The 25,942-nt window shown below is 54.4% G+C and overlaps 15 protein-coding genes across 15 annotated transcripts; 7 read left to right on the forward strand and 8 right to left on the reverse strand.

Moving 5' to 3' along the window:
• Positions 1–96: 96 nt before the first annotated feature.
• HMPREF1541_08425 (uncharacterized protein) lies at positions 97–1,169 on the forward strand (the record flags this gene model as incomplete). The annotated part of the gene is made up of 3 exons (XM_008722744.1): positions 97–192; positions 241–484; positions 532–1,169. 3 exons carry the CDS (start codon positions 97–99, stop codon positions 1,167–1,169), a joined length of 978 nt encoding a protein of 325 aa, XP_008720966.1.
• A 504-nt stretch (positions 1,170–1,673) lies between these two features.
• Positions 1,674–2,053, forward strand: HMPREF1541_08426 (NEDD8 protein; the record flags this gene model as incomplete). The annotated part of the gene is made up of 3 exons (XM_008722745.1): positions 1,674–1,739; positions 1,803–1,885; positions 1,969–2,053. The coding sequence occupies 3 exons, from the start codon at positions 1,674–1,676 to the stop codon at positions 2,051–2,053; spliced, it is 234 nt and encodes a 77-aa protein (XP_008720967.1).
• A 422-nt stretch (positions 2,054–2,475) lies between these two features.
• HMPREF1541_08427 (uncharacterized protein) lies at positions 2,476–3,636 on the reverse strand (the record flags this gene model as incomplete). Its single annotated transcript, XM_008722746.1, has 2 exons — positions 2,476–3,453; positions 3,502–3,636. The coding sequence occupies 2 exons, from the start codon at positions 3,634–3,636 to the stop codon at positions 2,476–2,478; spliced, it is 1,113 nt and encodes a 370-aa protein (XP_008720968.1).
• A 351-nt stretch (positions 3,637–3,987) lies between these two features.
• Positions 3,988–4,926, forward strand: HMPREF1541_08428 (uncharacterized protein; the record flags this gene model as incomplete). Its single annotated transcript, XM_008722747.1, has 2 exons — positions 3,988–4,024; positions 4,073–4,926. The coding sequence occupies 2 exons, from the start codon at positions 3,988–3,990 to the stop codon at positions 4,924–4,926; spliced, it is 891 nt and encodes a 296-aa protein (XP_008720969.1).
• Positions 4,927–5,304: 378 nt separating this feature from the next.
• HMPREF1541_08429 (uncharacterized protein) lies at positions 5,305–5,694 on the forward strand (the record flags this gene model as incomplete). The annotated part of the gene is made up of 1 exon (XM_008722748.1): positions 5,305–5,694. One exon carries the CDS (start codon positions 5,305–5,307, stop codon positions 5,692–5,694), a length of 390 nt encoding a protein of 129 aa, XP_008720970.1.
• A 983-nt stretch (positions 5,695–6,677) lies between these two features.
• HMPREF1541_08430 (uncharacterized protein) lies at positions 6,678–8,271 on the reverse strand (the record flags this gene model as incomplete). The annotated part of the gene is made up of 3 exons (XM_008722749.1): positions 6,678–7,748; positions 7,791–8,184; positions 8,237–8,271. The coding sequence occupies 3 exons, from the start codon at positions 8,269–8,271 to the stop codon at positions 6,678–6,680; spliced, it is 1,500 nt and encodes a 499-aa protein (XP_008720971.1).
• Positions 8,272–9,191: 920 nt separating this feature from the next.
• Positions 9,192–9,944, forward strand: HMPREF1541_08431 (uncharacterized protein; the record flags this gene model as incomplete). Its single annotated transcript, XM_008722750.1, has 1 exon — positions 9,192–9,944. One exon carries the CDS (start codon positions 9,192–9,194, stop codon positions 9,942–9,944), a length of 753 nt encoding a protein of 250 aa, XP_008720972.1.
• Positions 9,945–10,110: 166 nt separating this feature from the next.
• On the reverse strand, positions 10,111–11,040 carry HMPREF1541_08432 (uncharacterized protein; the record flags this gene model as incomplete). The annotated part of the gene is made up of 1 exon (XM_008722751.1): positions 10,111–11,040. The coding sequence occupies one exon, from the start codon at positions 11,038–11,040 to the stop codon at positions 10,111–10,113; it is 930 nt and encodes a 309-aa protein (XP_008720973.1).
• Positions 11,041–12,314: 1,274 nt separating this feature from the next.
• HMPREF1541_08433 (uncharacterized protein) lies at positions 12,315–13,077 on the forward strand (the record flags this gene model as incomplete). Its single annotated transcript, XM_008722752.1, has 2 exons — positions 12,315–12,756; positions 12,860–13,077. The coding sequence occupies 2 exons, from the start codon at positions 12,315–12,317 to the stop codon at positions 13,075–13,077; spliced, it is 660 nt and encodes a 219-aa protein (XP_008720974.1).
• A 631-nt stretch (positions 13,078–13,708) lies between these two features.
• Positions 13,709–14,793, reverse strand: HMPREF1541_08434 (uncharacterized protein; the record flags this gene model as incomplete). The annotated part of the gene is made up of 2 exons (XM_008722753.1): positions 13,709–14,706; positions 14,757–14,793. 2 exons carry the CDS (start codon positions 14,791–14,793, stop codon positions 13,709–13,711), a joined length of 1,035 nt encoding a protein of 344 aa, XP_008720975.1.
• Positions 14,794–15,678: 885 nt separating this feature from the next.
• On the reverse strand, positions 15,679–17,291 carry HMPREF1541_08435 (uncharacterized protein; the record flags this gene model as incomplete). The annotated part of the gene is made up of 2 exons (XM_008722754.1): positions 15,679–16,318; positions 16,375–17,291. 2 exons carry the CDS (start codon positions 17,289–17,291, stop codon positions 15,679–15,681), a joined length of 1,557 nt encoding a protein of 518 aa, XP_008720976.1.
• Positions 17,292–17,873: 582 nt separating this feature from the next.
• Positions 17,874–19,706, forward strand: HMPREF1541_08436 (uncharacterized protein; the record flags this gene model as incomplete). The annotated part of the gene is made up of 1 exon (XM_008722755.1): positions 17,874–19,706. One exon carries the CDS (start codon positions 17,874–17,876, stop codon positions 19,704–19,706), a length of 1,833 nt encoding a protein of 610 aa, XP_008720977.1.
• A 206-nt stretch (positions 19,707–19,912) lies between these two features.
• HMPREF1541_08437 (uncharacterized protein) lies at positions 19,913–21,805 on the reverse strand (the record flags this gene model as incomplete). Its single annotated transcript, XM_008722756.1, has 2 exons — positions 19,913–21,098; positions 21,198–21,805. 2 exons carry the CDS (start codon positions 21,803–21,805, stop codon positions 19,913–19,915), a joined length of 1,794 nt encoding a protein of 597 aa, XP_008720978.1.
• A 638-nt stretch (positions 21,806–22,443) lies between these two features.
• On the reverse strand, positions 22,444–24,357 carry HMPREF1541_08438 (uncharacterized protein; the record flags this gene model as incomplete). Its single annotated transcript, XM_008722757.1, has 1 exon — positions 22,444–24,357. One exon carries the CDS (start codon positions 24,355–24,357, stop codon positions 22,444–22,446), a length of 1,914 nt encoding a protein of 637 aa, XP_008720979.1.
• A 1,018-nt stretch (positions 24,358–25,375) lies between these two features.
• Positions 25,376–25,876, reverse strand: HMPREF1541_08439 (uncharacterized protein; the record flags this gene model as incomplete). Its single annotated transcript, XM_008722758.1, has 1 exon — positions 25,376–25,876. One exon carries the CDS (start codon positions 25,874–25,876, stop codon positions 25,376–25,378), a length of 501 nt encoding a protein of 166 aa, XP_008720980.1.
• Positions 25,877–25,942: the final 66 nt, after the last annotated feature.

The raw sequence follows: 25,942 nt of genomic DNA on the forward strand, positions 1-25,942 counted from the left end.
GGTTCAAGGTAGGTGAGGTGGTACTCGACGATTGTCATAGACCTTTCTTTGTATTTGGGCTTCTATTCCTCTTGTCTCAAGGCGCAACCCACTACCATGGCCAAGGTCGCATTTGAGGACCTATCTGGAGCCTCGACTCCCGTGACCAGCAATCCATACGATGGATTAATCCAAGCTACTGGTAATGACACCGTACGCCTGCCTTGGCCAGGCGTCGGAAAGTACTAATCGAGCCCGCAGAAAACGCTCCAAGAAAGCTACCAGCTTCATCGAGAGACGCGCAACCGACAACAGAAGGCCAAGATTCTATCAGATGATTTCAGTGGATGGATTCTCGACGAGCATCTCGTCAAATTAGACGGCCATCAGAGAGACGACGACTATGTTGATCCTCGGAACTGCCTGGTTTTCTGGGGCCGACCACCTGGAAAGGTCAAGCAGCTTATCCACATCATTCAGCAAAAGCTCAAAGATGCAGCTCCAGGTAAATCGCATCTAGAAGTCATCAGTCAATGCCACTGACTCGAGCAGACATCTGGCTCATGCCACTGGATAGACTCCACATTACGGCGATGGAAGTGACGCACTCCAAAACTGCCGAGGAAATAGATCGCCTGGTCAATGTGCTTAAGCCCAACTTCCAGCTGATAGCCGACTACCCATCTCTGCACCGTGCTCGCCTCATCAAACCCATGATCAGCTATGATGCTGCTGCGCTTGCCCTTAGCTTCGTGCCGGCAGCCGGAGAAAACCCAGGCCGAGGCCGCAAAGTCGAAGAGGACGACTACACCTACCATCATCTCCGCCGAGACCTCTACACGCTCATCACTAAGGCTGGCGTTGAGGTCGGGTCACGCTATGTTGTGCCCTCTGCACATCTCACCATAGCACGCTTCAACTCAAAAAACCCTTTTGGCGACGACCCACTTGATGCTAGCGCAGGGCTTGACATGAAGAAGCGCAAGCACTGGATCAGTGAGATTGAGATGATCAACAAATGGTTGGAGGCGGAGTATTGGCCGGACCGCAGTGGTCACGAGGGAGAGGGGATCATGCCGGGCGGAGAATTCATTCCCGGTGAGGAGAAGGGGCTTGACTTCAGGAAAGGCCGATTGTGGTACGGAGGTGGTGAAACGGTCTACCTGGGCAAGGGTCATCATCTTAGTTAATGTCGAAGCGCACTGGAGTGCCGGGTGCCGTACTTCTGTTGACGGCCAGAACCTCCCGAATATAAGCTTCCGAATTCGGTGTAGCAATCAGTGACATTGCCAGTAGTGACAGGATTCTTCCAGTAATCATGGCTGGGAGGCTTCCGAGATACTACGTTTAGTGACATGGCTCCGAGCCTATCATAATAGCCCCGTATGCCTCTGGCTCATCACCACAGAAAGCTTTCGCCGAACTTGACCCTTTTGTCGAGGCTATCATCTAGCCTTCCCGCCAAGCCCTTACCCTCAGGTGTAAATGCTCCCCCGCGCTTGCCTGCGGCTTTCAAATGCGCTCATCACCCGCGGCCTGCCTCCGCTTATAAAACCTCTCACCTTCACAAACACATCTACCAACTGATCCTTGCTCTCGACTTTGCCAGGCGCGAACAGAACACTACCTCTCTCCGCCACTGCGTCCCTCCGCTCCTCCGAACCTGCAGACCTACCCCACCCTTAGCAGCCAATATGCTCATCAAAGTCCGCACCCTCACCGGCAAGGAGATTGAACTGGACATTGAAGCCGACTACAAGGTGAGAGGACCCAGGCCTTAATCGATCGTCACAACGAACTTGCCTGACATGAAATCCACACAGGTCTCAAGAATCAAGGAGCGTGTGGAAGAGAAAGAGGGCATCCCTCCCGTGCAACAGCGTTTGATCTACGGAGGAAAGCAGATGTAAGCGTCACTCATTCCCGACTTCCAAGAGTCATAACGAGTGGACGATGGCAAGAAGGGAGTACTAACACAACTATTAACAGGGCCGATGAGAAGACCGCCGCAGACTACCAGCTCGAAGGCGGGAATACACTGCATTTGGTGCTGGCGCTACGTGGCGGATGCTGAGCGGATAGCGGCCGATTCGAGGCATGAAACGATTCTTGATGCCTGCTCCCCGCGAGCGGCAGATCTATTGAGCAGCCATCACCATACGCATTTTGATACATGGGAGGCGTTCAGCGAGCGGCATAAGAGTGATTGGAATTTGGACCGTGGGAGGGCATTGAAGGTGCACAGGCGGACGAGTGCAGACATGTGGCTACTGTTCGAGCAAGACGACACGCCACGAGCCCGGCGTCGGGGCGAAGGATCATATCTGCAGATGGCATACACTGCTGGGGCGATTCAGTCAGATCAAATCGTAGATCGGATATCTTTGACACGTCCATACATTTCGACGAGCCAGACTTGGAAGATTGAGAACATGTGGCATTATAAAAACTCCTACATCAAGACAGCTAACCAAAGCACATCTAGGCCATGTCACGTCACATCACTCCAGGACGAGCCTTCTTCGCTGGCGAGGACATGAAGAGCGAAGGCGGTGCTTTGCGCTTTGCCGGCATCGATCGCGGACTCGCCAGACGAGGTTCCGGACTGACAGCCCTCCCTGAATTATCTGGCGTTGGGCGAAGGTGGGCAGGCTTGGAAGGCTGCGGGGCATTCGTCGGAGGTTTGTCATGGTCTCCGTCTGAGAACAAGTCGTCCTCTTCAAGAAAGTCGAGCGAAAGTCCGCCAGTGTCGCCTGCATCGGCTCTCGGTGCGGGTTCGTTAGCAATCTTCTTTGTCTGCAGCGCCCGCAGACGAGCTTCGCGGTCCTGGATGAGATCGTACCCGTCACCCGCCTCCCTCGGTCGCCTTCTCTCGGTCTCTTTTGGTGCGTGGAGCGGTGGACGAGATCCAGCCGGTCGGCGAATAGGTACCCTGACAGCTTGCACAGGAGGCTCATGTGGTGGAGAGGCATTCCGCTTCTTCATCTCCTCGACCATTGATCGCGGAGCCACGGCAACTTTGGTCGGATTGTTGGTCGGAGCTTGCTTCATCTGCTTGCCAAGTTTGATTTGATTCCGTTCCCGGAGCATGCGCGCCCTCTGAGCATCCTGCTGCTCTCGCTTGATCCTGTCCGAGGCACTCATGTTTCTCGTTGACGGTGCAAAGTGCCCTCTACCCGTCCAGCCGGCATTCGCCCGTCGCGTAGCGGGCATAGAGATCTTGGTGGTGAGCTTAGCGAGATTCTGGTCCTTCTCCTCTTTGATACTGGCGAATGCAGCCCTGAGCCTTTCAGTTCCAGACGCCATCTCGGCATCGGCCTCTCTCTTCAGCTTGCGGTACGCTTTGTACCAATTCTTTGGATCGTTCGGCCGGTGCGGCCGGCTTTGATAGCTGGGAATGTCACGTTTCATAAAAGCAAGCCAGCATTCTTCGTCAAGACCTATTATCTGTGGTGAGGCCTGCTCTATATTGTACTGGAACAGGTCAGATCAGTTCCGTGTTCCGGCGGGGTCGGCGCTTACCAGTCGTTCAGGACTCTCGATCCTGATTATAATGGGCCGTACGAGGTCCCATGGCAGGTCTCCAATAGATTCGATGCCAGCATGAAACCGGGCTGCTGCCCGTTGGGCGATATTGCGAAGACTGTCAGCAGGCATTGCGGAAGGAGCGAAAGGTGGTGGTTAGAGGTTGTTGCATTGATGGGCAGTGACGACTCTTTATAGAACTTCCATGATGAGCATTTGCACAAGGTCACCAGATCTATAGCGGTCAATGTAGGGTTGGCAGTACATTCATCATGCGGTCCAGCCTGAAAGTGAGATACGAAAGGAAGACGAATGCGGAGGGGCGCTTTAAGTGATGCCATGTGAAGCTTTCGGCTCAGCCCCCGGGCGTGGAGTTCCGCTAATGTCACCGCCCAATCGGCTACAAAGTGCCCGGACCTCGACTGCATGCAGCCAGCAAACAGTATCTTGTTCATCTCTCACTTTTACGTGTGCATCGACAACATGGCTGGCTTCCACCTGCTAGATCAGATTGAGGAGGGTGAGTCAAGTCTCGTAGGTGGTTGTACGGTACTAACTCTATATATAGACAAACTCCATACCGCCCGCCTGCTGCCCGTCGAAGAGCGACCCATAAAGCGATTGACCGGCCACTTACTTGGTCCAAAGACCCCGTTTCAGCAGTATCTCACGCACGACGCCACGCAGACAGAAGGCGTCGATGAGGGCAAGATCAAGGAATGGGATAACGACAGCTTTCTTCTGGGTCTGAAAAAGTTTCGCAAATCCGTCGACTACGAATTTGCTGCGTTTGAAACTAACCTCGCGCGCATTCATTTGCTTCGTACGGCGAACGAGGCGGAGCGCAATCGCTATGCTGCTGAGAAGCTGGAAATCGAGGGCAAAGCTGGTGATGTTCGCGACAACATCTTCGATCTGAGGCAGCAATTGGAGCAGGCGCAGCAGACGCTGACTACCCGCAAGACGTATGATGTGCTGGCGGATCAAATCACAAAGAATCCACGTCTAAAACCGAGAGATGAACAGCATGTCAGCATCGAGAAGCTGAAGTCGGAAATTGAAGAGCTTGAGAGGGAAAGTCAGGAATTGTCTCAGACCTGGAATGACCGGCGCAGTCAATTCGCGAAGGTAGTCGATGAAGCGCAGCGGTTGCGAAGGCAGATCCACAACGAGAAAGAGCCTGGTGAAGGTGACGCTGAAGGTGAAGAAGACGATGACATGGATGGGATCGAGCATAATCGGTCCAACATCGGAACTCCACGACCCGGCGAAGATGGGTCCACGCCCTTGCCAGGAGGCGCCAGTCGGGCCACGACCCCAGGCATCGAGGGTATCGCCACGCCACAGCCAGAGATCGCCTTGCCAGATCAACTTGAGGCTGCAGCGACTCAGAAGGCGGCTGATGAGATGGACACTAGCTGAAAGGCTGGAGGCGGCGTGGCTCATCGATGACTTGCCATGACCTTCGTCTTCGCCTGCATCCATGGCTTCCAGCACCAAAACCATGCCTACCCGAAGACCCGAGGCCATGTTATGCGATTCATCAGCTGCGACTGAGCTGCTCGTCAATGGGAGCGTCCGGTGATGTATGAATGACTTTGATTCACGGGCAGCCGGTTTCGCGCCACATGTGATCTTGGATGGCATCCTGCTGTACCTGCGATCACCATTCATTATGGCTAATAAATAGCGACCACCTCTCCGCTACAACACGATCTCGGCCGTCGCAAGGGGATTGGTTTCTCATCATTCGCGACAGCGCGAAGGGACTGTACCTCTAGCACGCTCAACACCAACACCATGGGCGATTCCCAAGTCCCGTCTCCAGAGAAGAAAGCCAAAGTCCAATGCCCTCCCAACGCCTTCATTCTCTATCGCAAGCACCACTACCCTCTCCTCAAGGAGAAGAATTCGGACATGCACAACAATGAGGTCTCCATCATCCTTGGCAAACAATGGAACGGCGAATTTGCGCAAGTCAAGAACGAGTATATGGCACGTGCAGAGAAGATCAAGAGGAAGCAGTTCTGTCGGACACTGATACGCCGTGGCAGGCAGCTCAGAGTTGAAGGTCGAGAAGAAGCACGCTATCGACAACCCATGCTATCAATACGCTCCAAGGATGCCAACAAGGCTCTGCGCTGTGGTTTTCCGCCTGACTTGCCAGCAATTGCGCTTGGGCGTAGTTGAGACGAATGGGATTGCAGCCTTGCTGAGAGAAGCTTGCAGCTCTTTCGAACGATCGACTGATTTGCTTGCGATAGCGATCTAGTACATCCTCTGCTAGGATCTCACGACGACCCGGCGCGCGCTTTTCGTGTCTGGAAAGCCTGATCTAATTTTGAGGTTGTCATCAGAGAAGAAACGACGCATGCAGGACTGCTGCGGACGCAACGTCCCATGGGGACATAATGAAGTAAAGCAATAATACCATACTTTCTAGGTTCCGCAGCTTAGGGACATGTGCGCTCGCATAGACTTGTACTGTTATTGATCTTTTCATCACAGACAATCTGCCGGCTCCAGTTCACCAGTCCTAGAATGACAAGACCTGCCCCAGCCCAGCCCCAGCCCAGCCCAGCTTGTATTGCACTATGCTTTTCAACAACCGTAGCCAATGGATGGCCCCCCTTCTTATCCAGGCTTCGTTTGCCCCGAGTATTCTTGGGCTTCTCACCGGGATTCGAGTCAACAGAAAGCCAGCATGCTTCTCTACGTGACCTTGTGCTCTCTCCCATGGTGTTCTAGATACCATTTCCCTACTGTGCTACATCTGTTGCTATATTTCTGGAGGACTCAGCGTCCCGCACAGTCGAGCCAAGCCACCAGCAGTATGGTGTTGATATGGGCAAGCGATAAGACTGTGTTAAGTTCTTGGTGGATACATATCACACGATGGCGTTGTAGGTCAATTGGAATCAACAGGGCAGGTTAATGATAGTACATTGAATTACCTACTCGTCAAATTATATTATTCTCTTCTCCGACCATTCAAGGCTCAAAACGCCAACCAGTTGGGTATAATGCGCCTCTCCTGCAGCGCCTCGCTATGCATATCCCAACCCGACAAAAGGAATACCTCAACGATTGCTTCATTTCCTCACAAGGGAATCCGGAGATCCAGGCTGTTTGCCCCCTACATCTGCATCCTGTAGCTGCAGCGGACTGGCATCCTACTGCTTAGTCTTCTTGGCGTCCCACCCCTCCCAGCTCTCCTTGCGGGCATGGCCGTTCTTGCTCTCCTTTGCTAGTTGTTGCTGATACTGTTCGTATTGCCCTGGAGGCATGTTGATCATCCAGCTGGGCGGTGCAATACCAGTCTGCTCATTGATGGTGCTGAGAAGGGGTGGCAGGTTCTGCATGACGTTGCGGATGCTAGCCATAGGATCGCCTGCACCACCTTCGCCGCCAGTAGAGCCGGTGTTCCAGATGGTGAACTTGGGGTTGAGGCCCTGGACAGCTTTCGCGTTGGCAAGAGCCAGCTTCTCATGCACATTGTTCTGGAGCATGATGTACTGCAGCAGACCCTGTGGGCCACCGAATGCTTCAGCCATGTGTTTGTAGGCTTCAGCCTGTGCCTTGAGCGCCTCGGCCTCGCGCATCTTTTGGTGGTAGTTCGCGTCTGCTTCTTGCATCTGGCGAGACACAGTGGCCTTGGTAACTTGCTCGGTCACGAAAAATTGGGCTTCGGCTTCCTGGCGCTCAGCGTACGCCTTGGCATCGGCCGTTCGGTTCGAGGTGTAGAAAGCGGCATCGGCATCTTGAGCGGCAGTCTCGCGGGCGATCTTGGACTTGACCAGATCTTTGGCACGGAGGCGTTCAAGCTCAGTAGCTGCTTTCTTGGTCTCAACCTCTTTCTGAAGCTCAGCATCACGGGCTTCGGCGGCGCGACGTGCTTTGATCTGGTTCATCTGGATGCCCATGTCAAGCTCAGTCTGACGATTTGTGAGTTCAGCATCGGCCTGGGCTTTCTCTGACTTTCGCTTGGTCTCCAGAACTGCGGTGTCGGCGTCGATCTTGGAAATCTCTTGCTTGGTCTGACCACGCTTGGAAGCCTCGCCAATCTCACCTCTCATGCGGGCCTCGGCAACATCGATACGAGCTTGGTTGGAAGCGCCCTCATGGGCTTTGCGGCTGAGGAAAGCGAAGTATTCGGAGCCTGGAGTATCTTGGAGTTCTTTGACGTTGGCATTGTAGATGCAGAGACCAAACTGGTCCAATTCCTTCTGAACGTTTTCGATGACCTAAAGAGTCAGCTTGGCAAGGCCGTTGTACAACGATCATACCTTTTGCTTGAAAATTTGTCGCTCTTTGAAGATTTCTTCCATAGTCATCTGGCCGACAATGACCCGTGTCTCACCCTCGATGATGCCCTTGACGATGTCTTGAACATGGGTTCGTTGTCCAGGGGTGATGGCCTTTGCCTGGCTGCTGGCAGGCTTGGAGCCATCGGGGGCTCCCGTGAGAAGCAAAGCATACTTCTTGAGACTCTCAGGCTGGTTGTTGGGACCTATGGTAAAAACTGCGGGTAAGGCGAATTGGAGCTTCTCAATCGACATGGCCTGTAGATTCAGGGAGAAGTCCATCGGGGTGACACTGATGCGGGCCACCTTCTGCCATGGATAGACCAGGGCTTTCTTCACGACGCGAACATCCTCGACGCCAGCACCTGTGACGACGCTGTTGGGAGACGTCAGTGGAACTGCATTCGAAGACGACGTGGAGGACTTACAGGTATTCGTTGGCTTCCGAAATGCAGTACCTCATGTTGGCGGTGTTGAGTAGGCCGAAGCGTGAGTCAGTAGTAAGTTTGTATAAGAGATACTAGCCGAACGAGTGCTCAAACGATGTTGTGTCGAGCGAATGGTTTGTGTAACGACGAATTGGTCAGTATGAAGGGCGACCTACTTATACGAGGCGCAGAGCCACAGAGGCACGAAGGCACAGCCTCGAGGCAGGTGGAAGGAGATGCCTCAGGTGACCGCAAACATGTACGCCGTGACTGCCTTACCGGACTTTGAAATTGTCCTTTGCCTACAAGGACGGTTGGTACTTCTTGGAAATGGGCACATGGAGGAGCTATGACCCATGACAAGAATCGCCGGGGGATGCTGCGGCAGGGCAACGCCGTTTCAGGGCCCGACGTATCCGCACACATCGAAAGTCTGAGTGTCTAGGAGGTCCCTAGAATTCTCCTCAGAACAGGCAAAATGCGCAGCGCCAACAGAACAAACTAAAGACAAACATATCTCGTTTGCCTAAAGTCCGCCTCGCGCAAGAGCTAGTTAAGTGGCTATGCCTTGCAGCTGGGCGGTGCTAACCGGGACAAGCTTAGTTGGGGCCCTCGGGGCTCAAAGCACAAAACACCGACCCCCGTTCTCTTCCTTCAACTCTTCAATGGGTGTCACGGCATCAAGTGTGACACTAGTCGAAAGATCGCTCGTGCTCGAAAGCACAAACACAGAACAATTCGTGCTCAGCACGTGCGGTAGTATGTGTGTGGCATTCGTGCCGCTATCCGTAGCTTCTCCTTGTGTGTGCTGGGGCTCAGCCCCTCAAGCTAACGGTTCTTTGAAATGCCCACTCCATAGCTGACTGCTAACCCGCCATCCCATCGCTCGTAGCATAACATACTGTTCATCATCACCTCGCGTCTACCATCCACCGAGTACCATTACCAATCAAACATGTCTGCAAAAGCCGCAGAAGCCAACGAAGACCAAATTCCCTCATACGAGGAGTCCATTGCTTCGGCACCAGCACCACAGTATACCGGCTCTTCACAGAAGACAACGAGCACACCTTTCCAACAGCGCATACGGGAGCAGCGACAGCGCCGGATAGCATCCATCCTTCTGAATAATGTCGAGCCAGCCATCTCCCAGCATCTCGAGGATGCTTCCAATGACATGACCCTCATCCTCGTCGCACCCGATGCTTTCCCCAACACGAGCCCTGTAGCAACATCCAGTATCATGTCACCATCCGTCACCAAGCCCACTACTCTCATTCGCCTTGCAGGCGACGACTTACGAACCGCCTTCCTCACCTCCTGGCAAGTCGTGCAAGACCTTTCCGACACCCTCATCCGCTCCATGGTCGATCCCTCCACCATCCCGCAACTACAAGCTCAACTGCCCGAAGTAAGCAGCGAGACTGCCGCTGCCTCTCTACCTGAACGACCACCACCAAAGTCGTGGTTCAAGCGAACTTTTGGCATGCCTCCCGCGGACCACGACCCAACAGGCCAGACAGGCAAGTGGAATCTGGGCTGGAGAAGCGAGGAAAATCCTGCGATGATGGCCAGGACCATCACCACCAACGAAGTGGTCATCACGGCAAAGCTTGTGGATGTTTCGTTTCGCATTGAGAGTGCGTTGGGCCTGCTTGAGTCCACGACGGTCAAGTCTTTGTGGTTGGATGTGTTGGTCCGGGCCTGAAGATGGCCAGCAAAGCATAACTCCTTCGGACACTGAAGAAACTCGGATGTTGTGCGACCTTCGGAAAGCGGCAACATGACATGAAAGAAGACGAAACGGTGCTTCAAAGAATCATTCATAGCATCCGTGCTCCATTCACCAGTATTTCCCACTGCCCTCACCTCCATCATGGCACGAAGACGGTCCTCTCCCTGTCATTGTCCCATGCCTCCTTCGCATCTTCCAAGCCTCTCGCCTTAAGATCCTGCTCCTCGAGTCCCTCCACGGCCGCCACCAAATCCTTGACTTCACCTCCAAATTCCTGCATACTCCACGCGCCTGGCCCACTGCCTCGGATGGTCAGATTCTTGCTTCTGAACACCGCTGACGGAAAACTCGTCTCCAAGCCCGCCAGGCTGCCGACCTGTACGTATTGTGTCGGCACCTTGCTATTCAAGCCGTTGAAACACGCGGTCGCGGCGCCACCGTACAGATAGTCGAGAATGACATCCACGTCGCCCATCTTAGCCCAGTCAGTCTCCGCCGCATTGTCCTTGAGCACGATCGCCTCATCCAGGCCCAGCGCCGCCATCTTCTTACCATCCCGCGCCACACCCACCACTCTGGTAGCACCGAGCTTGCGCGCGAAATGCACCGCCACCTTCCCGCTCTGGCTCGTCACCCCCAGCACCACGACACTCCACCCCTTCTTCACACCCACCACGCCCTGCGTGCGTGTCCTGAGCGCCATCCAACTCGCCATCCCCGGATTCACCAATCCGGCCACCTGCACGGGATCCGCGCCCTCGCTGAGCTCCACCGTCATCTTCTTCTCCACGTTGATCGTCTCCGCGAAGCCGCCGCCCGTCGCGATGGACACAAAGTAGACTCTCTTGCCGTCGGGAGTGAGACCTACGCCGTCGGAGCCCGGCGTGTAGGGCAACCCAGTGTTGCGCGAGCTGTAGTGCTGGCCTAGGGCCTGGCTGCGGACCAGGCGGTGGAGGCCGGAGGCCAGGACTCTGACCTGGACTTGGGTGGAGGTGGGTTCGGGCGGCGACGCGGCGGATGAGGTGAAGGCTGGTGCCTGGCCCCAGGCTGTTGTTTGGATGGCGCGCATTGTTGCGGAGGTGAGGGACCGGAAGGTGAGAGTCGTGAGTCGGCCGGTGGACGGAATGGTGGCTTGAGGTGTCGGTTGCTGGAACTTAAATCTGGTCTGGTTGAACAGTTGAGTTGTAGACCGTGAACGACGTCAACTTTGTGCTCTGAGTGGATGTTCGATCCCAATTGTAGGAAGCAATTTTCAAGAAGCGATGAGGGACCTGCAAGTAGTCAAACACGCTGAGAGGCAGGACCTTCCCACCATTTATACCTCCTCGCCCAACTTAGTCGTTCTACAGAGCGCGGCTTCACGGATTACGTATCTCGCTATACAACATATTGCGTTTACTTCGTTAGCTTCCCTGCACGGCCCGTCTAGCCACGACAAGATCGGCCAGGATTTTCGTTGCAGCCTACAGTTGCAGCAGCAAATTCCACAAATCTGACTACAGGCGCCTGCCATCTCGCACCTCGCTCCAAAACAAGGCAACGCGCCACCGACCAACGACTCGCCCGAAAGCAGCGACCGAGAGAGCGTTAGGTAAGCGGGCTGCGCTGAGTGTAATGCAGCCACACCGAGCTGCAGACACGCCTGTTGGCTAGGGGTAGAATGTGGGTCTGAACATTCGGGCCCGGTCGTTGTCGGCTGTGGTTTTGGTCGGTGATTAGCTAAGATACCTCTTGAGAGGCAGATACTACTGGTTTCGGGGTGTAACTGATGTTATGGAGCCGAGGAATAACCCGAGCCATGGAATGAAGGTACTCGAAATACTGTGCGAGTTACGAGCGGGCTGGTTATAGCCATGCTTTGTGATGCTCTGAGAGCCGACACGGCAGAGAACTGCCGATGATGTAGCTGAGAACAGCCTCACTGTTCTTCTACAATATTGACCGAGTTCCACCGCGCACTATGCAGCTACGAGGATTGCTCAAGGGTGTCTCAACAGATGCTTGATGAATCTGCTGGCTCCTGGGGCATTGTCATATGGTTAGCATCGTGTTCAAGGACAAGTACAGAAGGGACCTGGAACATTGTTCGTGCGTTTCCGACCACACTAAACTCGATTCGGATTTGTTCAGGGCGGCCGCAAGGACTGGAACTTTTGAGCCTCGATGGGTACGGCGCAGACATCAGGTCTGTCAGATTCCTATACTGAAGCTGTCTGTCAGCAACCCGGCACACCATATATCGGTGGCATAGATCTTCTTGACTTCGGTCCGAATTGCTGTCAGAACCTCCCGAGAGCTACAATTGCTCCAACCATCTCTCTTCTTCAACCGACTTCACGAACAATGGCCATCTGCTCCGCCTGCCGTCGGGCGGCTCTCTCGTCGCTACGGCTATCATCCTCACGCTTCATAGCATATCGCACAGTAGCGACCGTGCCGCACACACAAAATGCCGCTCCAGCCAACCCACCTCCCTCGACAGCCCAGCAGTCTACACCAGCCACATCTTCGTCAAATCCCACAGACACACAACCATTCTCCTCTCCAGAGATTTCGCCTCAAAGTACCATGCAAGCTGCCAAAGCCGATCTTAAAAAAATCCCCGGAACCACAAAGCTCCGAGGCTCGATAGAAGGAGGCGCAGAACTCAGGAACATCAATTACATCAAAGGCAGCCCGCCAGTTCTCGCGATGGAGGACGACGAATACCCTGAGTGGCTGTGGACGCTCCTGACTCCCAAGGCTTCAGCGATAGAAGGCCAGCTCGCAAAGGGCGATCTCGCTGGTGCGTTTGTGCCCGCAACACCTCCTGCCTTTCCCACAACCATACCCTTTCCACCATATCAGACCTATATCCCTGTTGCTAACCATTTCCCTCCCTCTCACAGAAATGACGAAAAAACAACGCCAACGCTACGAAAAGAAGCAAGAGAAGCTGCGCAAGTCCATGCCAGTACAGATCCCGCTGCACGAGCAGTCCATCGATCTGACGCCCGCGGACGCATCGGCGACGGAGAGCCTGTCGAAGCGCATGGAGCTGACCAAGAGCCAGCGCGACGCCAGGAGGAAGAGCATTCGGGAGTCGAATTTCTTGAAGACGATGTAAGATTATAAAACCATAGTTATAGTTGGGGTGCGGTTTTGAGATCCGAGATGGGCAATGCGCTTGCTTGCGCCATGTCCCTGAAAGGGTAGGTTATCAGAGCGCTAGCCGATGCCTGTCTGTATGTATGCATGCGTGGAAGCCAGAGTTCAGAAAGGAGAAGTGTACACCACAACATTCATACTCCGCCATACATATATATTGCGATACTACCGGGCTTGCAAACTGCTCCGCGTGGCTCTGCGCCGCGGGAGAGGTAGTGGATGTCACCGTCGAAAGACAGTACAGCCTCATTTCAAAATCATTTTAACAAGAGCAAAAGAAGTAAATACGAAAGATCAAATTACTTTGACCTCTTCTCTGTCTAGAAGACTTGAAACAATCCAAACGCCTATCCATGCCACGTGTGTGCCTTTGAGATATAATGCCCGCATACCTGCCCACATTACCCAGCTACTTTCATCGAATCATGCCATCGTATAAACTTTGCTCCCCCTTGCCCTGCTGTCGCTTTCCTCTGGGAGAGGGGGGTATATCAATCAGTTGCACATCCGCTTGGACCTTCAGTGTAAGACCCTCATGCGTTACTGATGCGCGCAACGCCTACGAGGAACAAGAGGAAACCCCCACAGGATCAAGTCCTCACCGTACTAGCCTTTCCCCAATGGCGTAACCCGCTCCCGCTGCTCTTCATGACCTCCTTCCCGCACGTCCCCCCCGTGAGTCTCATTTCGCTCTCGATGCGTCCGGCCTCGCGACCCCACGCATACCCAGCGCTGAAACTAATGGCGGAGAAGACGAGTACCATGCCAGCCGAGATCACCCAAGATGCGACCGTCGGACTGATGAAGTAGTCGTCGTAGCTGTACGCCGCAGCATTCATTTTCTGGGCGCGCATCTTCTTCGCCTGCCGCTCCTTGCTGCTCTCACGTGAGCGACGTTTGTTGGCCTTGGGTGGGTCCGGTCGATTGCCGTCAAGTTCAGATTCGGGGATGATGCGCATCATCGTTGGTTGTGCGGAAGGGCGAGAATGGATGGGTCGCTCGGCGAGTTTCTCCTTATCTGTGTCGGGTGAGGTTGGTTTGGGACGTACGGCGGCAGCGCAAGAGAGTAGAGTCGTCAAGCTGGCGCGAAGAGCCGCGTCATGATCAGGCTGATAGGATGAAGCCATACCGGTTCTTTCCCTTTCACGATGTAGGTGGGGGCGTGATCGGAGAGGCCGGTCGCGGATGTGTGAATTTGGAGCGGATGTAGTACGCGGGAAATATGAGCCTTGAGATGGCCGGCTGGAGGGCGGGTGAGAAAAGGCGTTCGGTTGAGGTGTAAACACTGCGGTAGGAGGGATGCCGAGGGCAGTACGATTGTCGTCGTCTTCGTCGTCAGAGATAGCGTCACGTGAGAGTTCCTCATTGGAACTACTTAGTACGCGATCTGATTCTGATGAGGAATCTTCGTATTCATCCTGACTGCTGCCGGCCGCGCTCGCTGACGCTGACCGCGGTGGTTCTGTGACAGAACGTCGGGGAACCAACGGACGGGGAATGCGTTCATCTGGTAGCCGACCTGGGCCATCTGCCAGAGCTGCCAGTGATGACGATGAGGATGGTCGAGACGAGATCTCGACCCACGATTCTGTCGGGCATGAGCGTTTCATGACACCAGAATTGCGGAAACATTCTTACCTTCTGTGCGAAGACGTCTGCGAGCAGCGGTAATCATAGATGAATCCGGCTGGTCCTGTCGATGCTGCTCGCCGCCATGGCGTGAGCCGGACGGCTCTAAATGTGACGGCCTCATCGATGTACTTGCTTCTTTCGCTCACCACAGGTGTAGTAATTATAGCGCTTCGGTATAGGCTGATGGGGGTGTGCCCAGTGGAGATCGCGGAGGCACGCGCGCGCAATGGGTGGGAGTTGGGATAAAAGCGATTGGGACGACCGGACCTGGTTCACACTGTGTGCTATTGTTTCAGGATTGCAATTGTTGGAAGTGGTATCGTATTGCGCTCACCGCTCGACGCAAGGCCTGACAGCGAGCAAGCGAGGTGCAGCGGGGTGAAGTGACGCGGAGATTGAGATCCACTCCGAGATAGGCGCTGTCGCAATGTCACAATCTGGCGGGGTAATCGTGGCTGGAGGGGATGGAAGAATGTAACAAAGCTAGTCAACAAAAAGACACGCAACGATGATGACAAGAGTTTGGTGCTGACGGTCAGTGAACGAAGCACATCAAGATCACGGAATCGTCAGTCCCAGGTTGGGTGGGAAGCAGGGAGGGAGGCCGGGACCTTTGGGGGTGCGCTGGAGTTCCTGCATTGGGTCACACGCGCCCAATTAAACCCTGCCAACAACCCTTCACGCGCATATTCGTCACAAGACATTTTCGGAATCAGGCTTAATTGATTGTGCATTTTAAGTTACCCGTGCGCCAGTCAGAAGGCCCATCATCCTCTTAAAGGAATTGACACATCGTACACCGCCTAGGGCGCCTTTTCCGATAAATGACCGAACAACGACAACGACCATCACACACGTGAGTGGTCACATTGGTGTCAGTTCCCGACAAGTTGCAGACGAACGCATCGTCGCTCATGATCTTCGGGCTTTAGAATGTCGTCTTCTTGCCAGAGAAGTCGCCAAAACCACCACGGTTGGTGCTACCACCGCGGCCGCCACGGGGACCACCGCGCCCACCGCGATCGAAGCCGCCACGGCCACGACCACGCCCACCGAAGTCTCCACGGCCTCCACGTCCGCCGCGACCGCCACGGTCGCCGAAACCACCACGTCCGCCGCGGCCGCCACGAGGAGAACCGTTGTTCTGAGGACGAGGCTGCGAGTAGTCCAGACGAATGGGACGACCTTCAATGTACTCGCCTTGCATGGCCTCAAGCACAGCCGTAGCCTCTTCGACAGTGCCGAAGGTAACGTAGCCAAAACCCTTGTAGTTGCCGGTCTCGGGGTCAGTGGGAATGCGAACACCAACTGGATTGCCGTGAGGCGTGAACGCTGCGGTGAGAGCATCTTGTCCGGCTTCGAACGAGAGGTTGCCAACGAACAGCGTATCCGAAGGCTCGCTCAGCTGGTCGGCGTATTGCTGGCGACGGCTTTCCTGGCGCTGATCGTTCGTGGGACGCGGGTTTGAGAAGTCCACGTTCATGGGACGACCATCAAGATCGGCACCATTTTTAGCCTCGAGAGCAGCCGACGATTCATCGGTATTGGAGAACTCGACATAGCCAAAGCTGAAGATGGTTAGCGTTTGATGAGCATTTGATGACTTTTTATAAGCTGGACTTACCCTTTGGAGCGGCCAGTGGCACGATCAGTCATGACACGGGCGCCCTCGACGGTACCGAAAGCCTCGAACTCCTCGCGCAGCCAGTCATCAGTGACGTTCCATGAAAGATTACCAACGAAGAGGTTCTTGGTAGCCTCCTTGTCGCTGACAGCGGTTTTGGCCTTCTTCGCAGGAGCAGGAGCCTCATCTTCGGCCTTGCGCTTGGAGGACTTTGGCTTCTCCTCTTCAACTTCTTCCTCGCTCTCGGAGTCGTCACTGTCCTCCTCTTCACTGTCAGAAGTCTCGTCAGCCTTAACAGCCTTCTTGACGTCCTTCTTGGGAGCAGGCTCGTCATCGCTATCGGACTCTTCGCTATCGGCCTTATCGCTGTCAGAGCTGTCAGCACTGTCGGAATCTTCGGAAGTCTCATTGGCAGCGGACAGCTTAGAACCCATCACGGCAGATTTGCCAGCGGGCTTCTCCACATCGCTGTCAGAATCGCTGGCGTCATCGGACTCAGAATCACTGTCCGCAGCAGGGGCAGCAGCCTTGACTTTGGCGGCTCCATTGGTCTTAGGAGCCTCGGCCTCAGACTCGCTTTCAGATGAATCGGACTCGTCGGAGCTCTCATCAGCTGCGACAGCGGCTTTCTTGGAGCCATTGGCCTTGCCGTTAGTGACAGGCTTAGCCTCAGCCTCCTCCTCCGAGTCAGACGAGGAGCTGGCAGAGGTGTCGTCGGAGTCCTCGTCAGATGACTCAGGAGTTGGCTCCTTCACCTTCTTGTTTTTCTTCTCTTTCTTAGCAATCTCCTTAGCGACTTCCTTGCTCTTTGCCTTCTCGGTCTGAGCAGGCTTGGTGATGCCGGCGGCCTTGGCCTTGCTCAAGACGTCAGCCGATTTGGTAGGCTTAGAGCCTTTAGTAACTTTGACTTTAGACATTGTGCCTGCGATATTGTTAGACACTCTAGAGGATGCAGAAATTTGCTTACTGTTGCGACTGGTGGTGTTTTCCGACGATCTTAATCCCTCAGACCCTCTGTTGCGGACAAAGTATCAAGTGTGTAGGAACAAGTTTGTGTGCGGCACAAAACCTCAAGCGTCTCAAAAGCCCTCAGATATTCACAGCGAAATCCTCAGAAATTTGCCCACTGATGTGTAACTGCAGGTGATAGACAAGCAAGACCTGCTTAACCCTCAGGATATTGCAAAGAGCCCTCAGAGACTTAATTGAATGCCCTCGAGTATAGAATGCCCGTCTAGATGTTGCACAGAGAAAGAATAAAACGTGCGATGGGTGAAGAGGTTGGAGGAAAATGTAGTCGACCACCTCGAAATTTTTCTAATCGATATCCGAGAGACCCTGTACTAGTCTAGAAAGAGATAAGCGCATCACCAGCCTCATCGGCAGGCTCCACGACAGCTTCGAGGTGGAAAGCTCGTTGACTCCACATGTCACGACCAAGTTGACCTCCTGTTCCCTTCACCGACTAATTGACACCTTGTCTGCCCGACCCAGGCAGAATGTCGGCATCACACAAACCCCGCAAGAAGAGGAAGGACATCCCTCTGACGCGGAGCACCACTATCACCGACATTGTTAGTGTCGACTCTGGGAACAACAGCGTGGTTCCCGAGTTTCCTCTTGTGGCATTTCTGTGGCCTGCTCGGGGCACAACTTCGCAATGGCTACTGTTGCCGCTAATCTTGATGGTTGTCGGCCTCTTCAGATGGACTGTCGGATTATGGGGCCATTCCGGTGAAGGGAAACCGCCGATGCATGGCGATTTTGAAGCACAACGACACTGGATGGAAGTCACCATCAATCTTCCGGCATCCATGTGGTACTTCTTCGACCTCCAATACTGGGGACTTGACTATCCGCCCTTAACAGCATACCACTCTTGGCTCTGTGGAAAGGTGGGGGGCATGTTCAGCGATGACTGGTTTGCGCTACACAAGTCACGAGGCCTCGAGGAGCCATTACTGAAGGTGTTCATGCGGGCAACTGTTGTTATTTCGGAGTACCTGGTCTATATTCCAGCCGTGATAATCTTCCTCAGACACTACAGCCGCAACCAGGGCACCGGAATCACCTCGAGCAATATCGCTCTTGTTGCTATCCTGATGCAGCCAGCATTAATTTTGATAGACCACGGCCACTTCCAGTACAACGCCGTGATGCTTGGCTTTGTGGTTGCGAGCATCTCCAGTATGTTTGCCGGACGATTGCTGTGGTCCTGCGTCTTCTTCGTCGCCGCGCTGGGCTTCAAGCAGATGGCACTCTATTATGCGCCTGTCATCTTTGCCTTCTTGCTGGGATCATGCCTGACTCCTCGGATTCGACTAGGACGACTACTGTCAATTGCTGCCATCACGGCGCTCTCCTTTGCGGTTCTTTTCGCACCTCTGCTTCTACGCTGCCTGTACGAGCTGTACCGGAATTTGGATCTACCACCACAGCCCCTACCGCCTGCCCTAGCGGAGCGCGGCATATCTTTGGACCTCAAGTCGCCTGTTGGAGTGGTCTTGTTCCAGGTGGCGCAAGCTATTCACCGCTGCTTTCCATTCGCCCGGGGTCTTTTCGAAGATAAGGTTGCCAACTTCTGGTGTGCGTTGAACACCGTTTACAAGCTACGCAAACTCGCGCACCTTGTTCCCTTGGAACGTCTGTCCATGTTTGCTACACTGGTCTCAATCCTACCAAGCGCATTGATCATTGGTGCAAGTCCTAATAAGACACTTCTGCCCTACGCCCTAGCCTCTTCGGCATGGGGCTTCTTCCTTTTCTCGTTCCAAGTGCACGAAAAGTCCGTGCTATTACCGCTGTTGCCGATGACTCTTCTTCTCGGTAGCGCAAAGGGCCTATCGAAAGAGTATCGAGCATGGATTGGGTGGGCCAACGCGCTTGGGGTGTGGACGATGTACCCACTCTTGAAGCGCGACGAGCTCAAAACGCCATATGTCGTGATATCGCTGCTTTGGGCCTACCTCATGGGCTTGCCCCCAACGTCTGCACTGTGCTACTATACCCCTGGTCAGGAAAACCTCATAGGCCGACCTCTGGCGGATGACGAGCTCCGCACTCCGATTAAGATCCTACACTGGCAGTACTACATCATCATGGCCTTTTGGCATCTACTGGAAGCTTTCGCCGTGCCTCCCGAGGACAAGCCTGACCTTTGGGTGGTGGTGAATTCCTGTTTTGGCGCAGTCGGGTTTGGTATCTGCTACCTTTGGTGTACCTGGAAGCTCATATGTGAAAGTGGGCTTCTGGATGACTATTTTGCTTACCAACAACAGCCTGTCGCAGATGGTACGCCAGCAAAAGCGAAGGAAAGCAAGAAAGCAAAATAATGCTGCATATTCCACGACTGTACAAATATTTTTCTCGTCAAGTAGCATAGCTCGGGCGAATATAATGTCAGCCGCGAGGCGTCATCCAAGGCTTCAAGTCGAGTAGCCTGTGGAATAGCAGCGCTCCCTCGTGGTCGCTCGACGGAAAACCCGCTTGCAGTCCCATGTGCTCTACCTCAGAAAGTGCCACTGACTCATGATAAGTCTCACTTGATTCCCAAAGCCTCTGCCACTGCTACCTTGACACCCTCAGGGTCCTCAAACAAATGCCAATGTCCCACGTCCGGCAGTATTTTCACCTCGCACCCTTCGTGCACAGCTTCCTTGTATTTCTGCGCCACTACCTCCGGACACACTTTATCCTCGCTGCCTGTCATCACCAAGACCCTCTTTCCCCGCAGCTTCGACGCATCCAAAGTCTCATCTTTGCTCCCTGCCAACGCCGTGCACGCCTTCGCATACCCCTCCGCTTCGGTCCCCAGCAAGCTTAGCCTCGTCGCCGCCACCGCCAGAGGCCGCTCCTTTTTGGTCTTCTCCGCAAGCCCAGCTGTGACCACCGCGTCGACGCAACCCGTCATACCTTTCTCACGTACCAGCTTCGCCCTTCCGATATTATTCGTCGCAGCTGCCTCTGGAAGCGGCGTGGGCGGCAGTCCCATGAGCACCAGTTGGCTGACGCTGTCGGGGTTGTCGATGGCGAATTTCAGAGCTACTAGGCAGCCCATCGAGTGCGCAACGACTGTGACGTTCTTTGCGCCGGCATGCTGCACCACTCCTTCCAGATCCTTGGCGAAGCTGCGGATGCTAAGCGTGGAAAGCGCCGAGGTGGGTGAGAGGCCGTGGCCTTCGAGATCGAAGAAGTGGCACTCGCAGGTGCTCTCCAATGAGGAGAGAAGGGGGCCGAAGTACTCGCTGCTTCCGCCCAGTCCATGGACGAACACCACCGACTTGCCGCCCTCTTTACCTGTGCGCTTGTAGTAGATACGTTTGCCTCCAGGCAAGGTCGTCAGAGCCGCTCGTCCGTCGTTGGACACCGCGACGCTCTCGCCCTCCAGCACACCTCGCACTCTATCGGTGGTGGAGTTAATGTTGTTCGGGTCTGCGACTTTGTTGACCAATTCGCCCAGGCCAGTGACTTCAATTCTCACCTCATCCCCTGGCCTCAACCATTTCTCCGGCTTGAAGCCGAACCCTACGCCGGCCGGCGTCCCCGTAGCAATGACGTCTCCCGGCATAATGGTCTGGGCTCGCGACACCGTCTCGACCAACGTCCGCATCCCAAAGATAAGATCTTCGGTGGTTGCCTCCTGGCGCTTCTCTCCGTTGACAAACGTCCTCACCGTCAGCACCTCTGGCAACGCCTCTTTCGGCACGGCGACGGGGCCCATGGGACTAGCATCCAAGAACTCAAGTCAGCGAAAGAATTCCCCTATGACCACTTTACAACCCTCATTCCAAAAGAAGAAAAGGAAGCAAACACATTCCACTCACCAATACCCATCCGCGCTCTTCCCCAAAAAGAACTGCTTATGATCCCTCTGCTGATCCCGACTCGTCACATCATTGATGACCGTATACCCCCAGATCCAATCCATCGCCTCCCTCTCAGGCACCCGATACCCCACGCGCCCCACAATCAACCCAATCTCCCCTTCATAGTCCAGCGTGTCCGCGAACCCCACGTGCGGGTAGATCTCCTCGCCGCACGCAATGATCGCCGTGTGCCGCTTGCTGAAGATGACCGGGTGGGAAGGCATGGCGCCCTTGTCGGAGGCGTCGTAGCCCGAGGCGGCGAACTCGGTGGCATGCGCGCCGTAGTTCTTGCCGATGGCGAGGATGTCGCGCCCTTCGAGTGGGGGGAGGATGGTGACGGAGGAGCGCGGGATGGGTGGGAGGTCGGAGGGGATGATGCTGTTGTTGGGCCCCCCGCCGCCGCCGCTGGCGGCAATGACGGAGTAGAGTGTGCTCAGGGGAGTGCCGGAGGCGAAGGATAGGGGCTGGATTTGGTCGTTGCCGAAGTCCAGGTGGCCGATGCGCGGGGTGGCGTGCGTGGAGGTGTGGTAGCGGATATAGTTCATGTAGGGGTGGGTGGAGGGCATGGTGGCGGAGGCAGGCGTTTCCGGGTCTATAGTGGTCGTTGAGTGGGGAGGCTACGTGGGCCAGTAGTACTGTTGTGTGCGGTATCTCTAGGTACAACAGACACTATAGACGAGAGTGGATCGAGCGGCGTGACACTGGTATTGAGGCCGTTGGCCTTCGTTAGGAGATGTCCTGCACGCTACCGACTTTTCTGCTTGTTAAGTGTGAGCTTGGCCCTCTTGAACCTGTCACTTGGCGAGTTGAGTCTACAGTTCTTGAGAAGACTTTATGAGAACCAAGCTTTGACACAACAGGGTTTGCTGTAGCTGGCAAAAGACTAGGTACTCCTGGCCAGTGAGGGGAAGATGCGGAGTAAGCAAACCTCACTGCCGTATAGCGAGGGGTATGGACATGGTGACGTTGCATGAAGGCGTTCAGTATCAATCGATTAGCCATTAAGATGTACTGTACTATTAATTGGTCCACTCAAGTTACGGCGTTGATCTATCGCAGCCGAAGATCAAGAACAGAGGTGACTTCGATGGCATCTGACCTCAGGCAGTGAAATCTTGGCATTAGTGCTGGCTTAGCCCCGAGAAGCCTGTGGGAATCATGCCAGTGGTAAAGCACTAACTACTGTTAGCTCTTCTTTCACATGTCATGCAAGACCCTGAGCCTTCCTAATCTTATCCTGTTGTGCCTGCTCCGCGGCAGCTGCCTCAACATCTACGGCGCCCGGGACCCTACCCTTGTAGGTGCTTTCTGGTAAAGCATTGAGTGCGTCTTCCTCCTTGTCTAGCTTCCTGAAGCACAACCAGAACCCAATGCCACCAGCAGCGCTGATGATTGCCACGGTAGTGTATAGCCAGATCAATAGCGGGTCTGTGGCCAGACTGACGAAGGCCTGCGCGAGTGCAGAAGAGAAGGCGTTGGCGAAGAAGAAGACGCCCGTAACAACCCCACGCATGTTCTTCGGGGCCTTTGTAAAGGCATACTCAAGTGCAGTGATCGAAGCAAAGATCTCAGAGAATGCAACGAGGATATAGGCCGGAGCCTGTACCCACACGGAGATGTTAGGCGGACCAAGCTCACTCGCACATCCACCTTCACCGAGGTCGCTGGCATTGTTGCCACATGGAGACTTCTGGTAGATATAGTGCTGAATAATCGCTGCAGTCATCATAGACAAGGTACCCATGGCGAACCCCATGGCTATCTTCTTGATAGGTGTGAACCGGAAGCCCATCCGGGCCAAGAAAGGATATACAAACATGTCGACAATAGGGATGAAGATGATGAGTGCCAGAGGATTGAGGTTGTTGATCACATCGTTGGGGACTCCATCAGTCCTCAGGGTGGCAGCCTGGTTGACCATGTTGTTGGTAGATTGCCCGTAACTCAGCCAATAGATCGGGAAGAACGTGAACACGGCACAAGCCTTCAGACCTCGGCGGACCTCGTCAACCCAGGCATCGTCGAAAGTCATCCATTTGGGTTTGTTGGTAACGTTACTAGGCTTCACCCGATCCCAGAAGTCCGGAGCATTGACGTTGCGAAGGAATTTGGCAGGGTTCAAAGACCAGGCATCTTTAAGAGCTAGGCTAATAAGCTGGAAAGACTTGCCTAGCACTGACTCGGTAGGTGGACGCTTGACATAGCGCTTATTGCAGACGAGCATGACCAAGGGACAGAAGAGGAACATTATGGTTGGAAGGGTGAAAGACAACCAGAATCCGACATAATGCTCCGCAAACACCATCGTCAGCTGTCCGACGAGCGCTCCAATATTGATCATGAGGTAGAAGCGCATGTAGATGCGAGACAGAGTCAGCGTCGGGTCGATGATGACGCGCTCTCCAGAGGCCAGTGTCTGCACGTATTGGCGAGGATGGTGCTTCTCATACTGTTCCGCTATCAGTGGCGAGATGTTGCACTTGAACCATCCAACACCAACACCGAAGAAGATGAGACCGACTGCGAACGCGCCGATAGCACCATTAGGGTTGGTGATTACGGATGGGATCGCCGAGACGATGATGATAACGTGTCCAAGCATGGCAATCCAAATGGCGTAGTAAATCGTTCTGAAGCGCCCAAAGAAGGTATCGGCCAGGTACCCACCCCATAAAGGCATAACGTAACTCCAAAAGGCGTTGAAAAGGGTCAGTCCAGTGGATGCTTGCTGGCCAAGGCCCAGGGCACCAGACTGGTCATTGGCACCACCGGCCTGCCCCGCGCCCGCGTTGTTATTCGGTGGAAGAGGGTATGAAATGAAGTTGACGAAGACTGCTGTAGTTCCATAGTACGCGAATCTCTCACAGAGCTCAATAAATCCAATGGTGTAAATCATCCACGGGATGTTGCCGTAAGTCCGACGGAGGGAGACGATATCCTCTGCAGTGGGGTATTGCTCGCCATTTGGGCCGACCAGTGCATCATAGTCGACTTCGCTGTCGGCAGTTGCGATGTCGCCTTTGTAGACAGCAGGTTTCTCAGCCGGGAGACCTTTCTCGACAGCAGGGTAGTCAGCTCGTGCCGCTTCGACGACTTCCAGATTTGGGGCTGACGACATTGTTGCGTTAGTGCTTTGGTACAGTCGGAAAAGGCAGGGACACTGAGATCGACTTCGCATATGGGGACTGTCCGGCATTGATATTCATAGGCAGACTGCACTTATCGGACGCCGTCTGGGCATTGCAACCCTCCATATCAGGCCGCACGACCAGATTTGAAGCAGCCCGTGGGCCGTGTAAGAGGTGGCGATGAACGCTAGCGCAAGGCGTGAAAGACGCGCTTGATGCTCAGCGTTCATATTCCACGAGGACACTATTAACCACTTTCACGCTGGTATAGGCCCGTGAAATCAGGAGGGTGGAGCCACTCCAACATGACTGGTTCGGCTTGGTGTCTTGCCCATGTCTTGGAACGGCGGAACTGACTTGGCACAGGTCCGCCCAGAGAAAGGTCAAAGGTCCCCAAGACAGCTTATCATTTCCGCTTCTTGTGCAATTGGTGGGACAAGAAGTGAGGTTACAGGCAATTCCATGGTCAAGGAGAGCCAGAGCATCGCTTGTTTGCAACCTTCCTTTCGGGGCAGAAAACTCCTGGTAGTTACCTCTGTAATCTTTGCCAACTGTGCCCTTTCTAATCCTTTTGAAGCACAGGTGTTAAGTGCCGTCTGCTTCTGATGTTCGGCTAGATACGGACGAGGCTTCAGATCACGTCACCTACTGGGTAGCCAATGCTGTGATCCTGAAATCATTCTATTCAACTCTCTCGCGATGTCCGGCTCGATTGATCCGCTATCAAGCGACCTCGTACAGTGATCATGCTAGCGACAGGCTCCAAGGTAGTGTAACCGAATTCGGGTCTTCGGCAAGGTCGCTCGCTGTAAGTGGATGAGGGCCGGCTGGCTAGATTGTATATGCCACTGTGTGGCGCCTGGAGCGACATGAATTCCCAATGTGTCTCCAGCTCCAATTCAATCTGATTTGTTGCCAAAAGGCTTGTTGTGGCCGTGCATGCACAAGGCCTGTCGCGTGTCCAGCTGGTACAATTGGATGCTGAGGTTATCAAGACTGGCGAGCGGGCTACCAGCTATCGTCGCTAAGTTTGGATAGACCGACAAATCGTTTCGGTTCTTTGAAGCGATTCGCGACGCCTTCTGTGCGCCCGATGCGCAGCTGTTTGCCGTATCGCTGTATCTGGGAATCACGGTGGAAGCGCCAAAATTGCCAGGAGCAATCTTGGCCAACGAAACTCATGATGACTTGCTGGCCTCCCGGATGCTCTAGGACGAAGTCTGTGCAGTCGTAGACAACATTATCAATGACAATCCACCAGTCGTGTCGCCGAGGATCGCTCGTGAGATCGCCCTCTGCCAACAGCCCCGGTTGCTGCTTGCCGACGACAGTCTCTTTCGGGATAAATGGCAAATTATTGTCAGACAAGTGTGCTGGCACAATGGCGTACTTTCGCTCAAGGATGTCTTGCGGCTGAGCAGATCTCACGGGTCTATCGGGGCGGATTTCGATCTTCTCGACCACGCTTGTGGAGGCCGGGGCCAGCTTGTTGCCAGAAATCCAACCCATGTTATTTTAGGCATGAAGGTGTCGTCACGACTGACAACGAAACAGGCAGTTAAAGCCAGGTCGGTA

This window comes from Cyphellophora europaea (genome assembly GCF_000365145.1).
Source record: "Cyphellophora europaea CBS 101466 unplaced genomic scaffold supercont1.8, whole genome shotgun sequence".
NCBI lineage: Eukaryota > Fungi > Ascomycota > Eurotiomycetes > Chaetothyriales > Cyphellophoraceae > Cyphellophora > Cyphellophora europaea.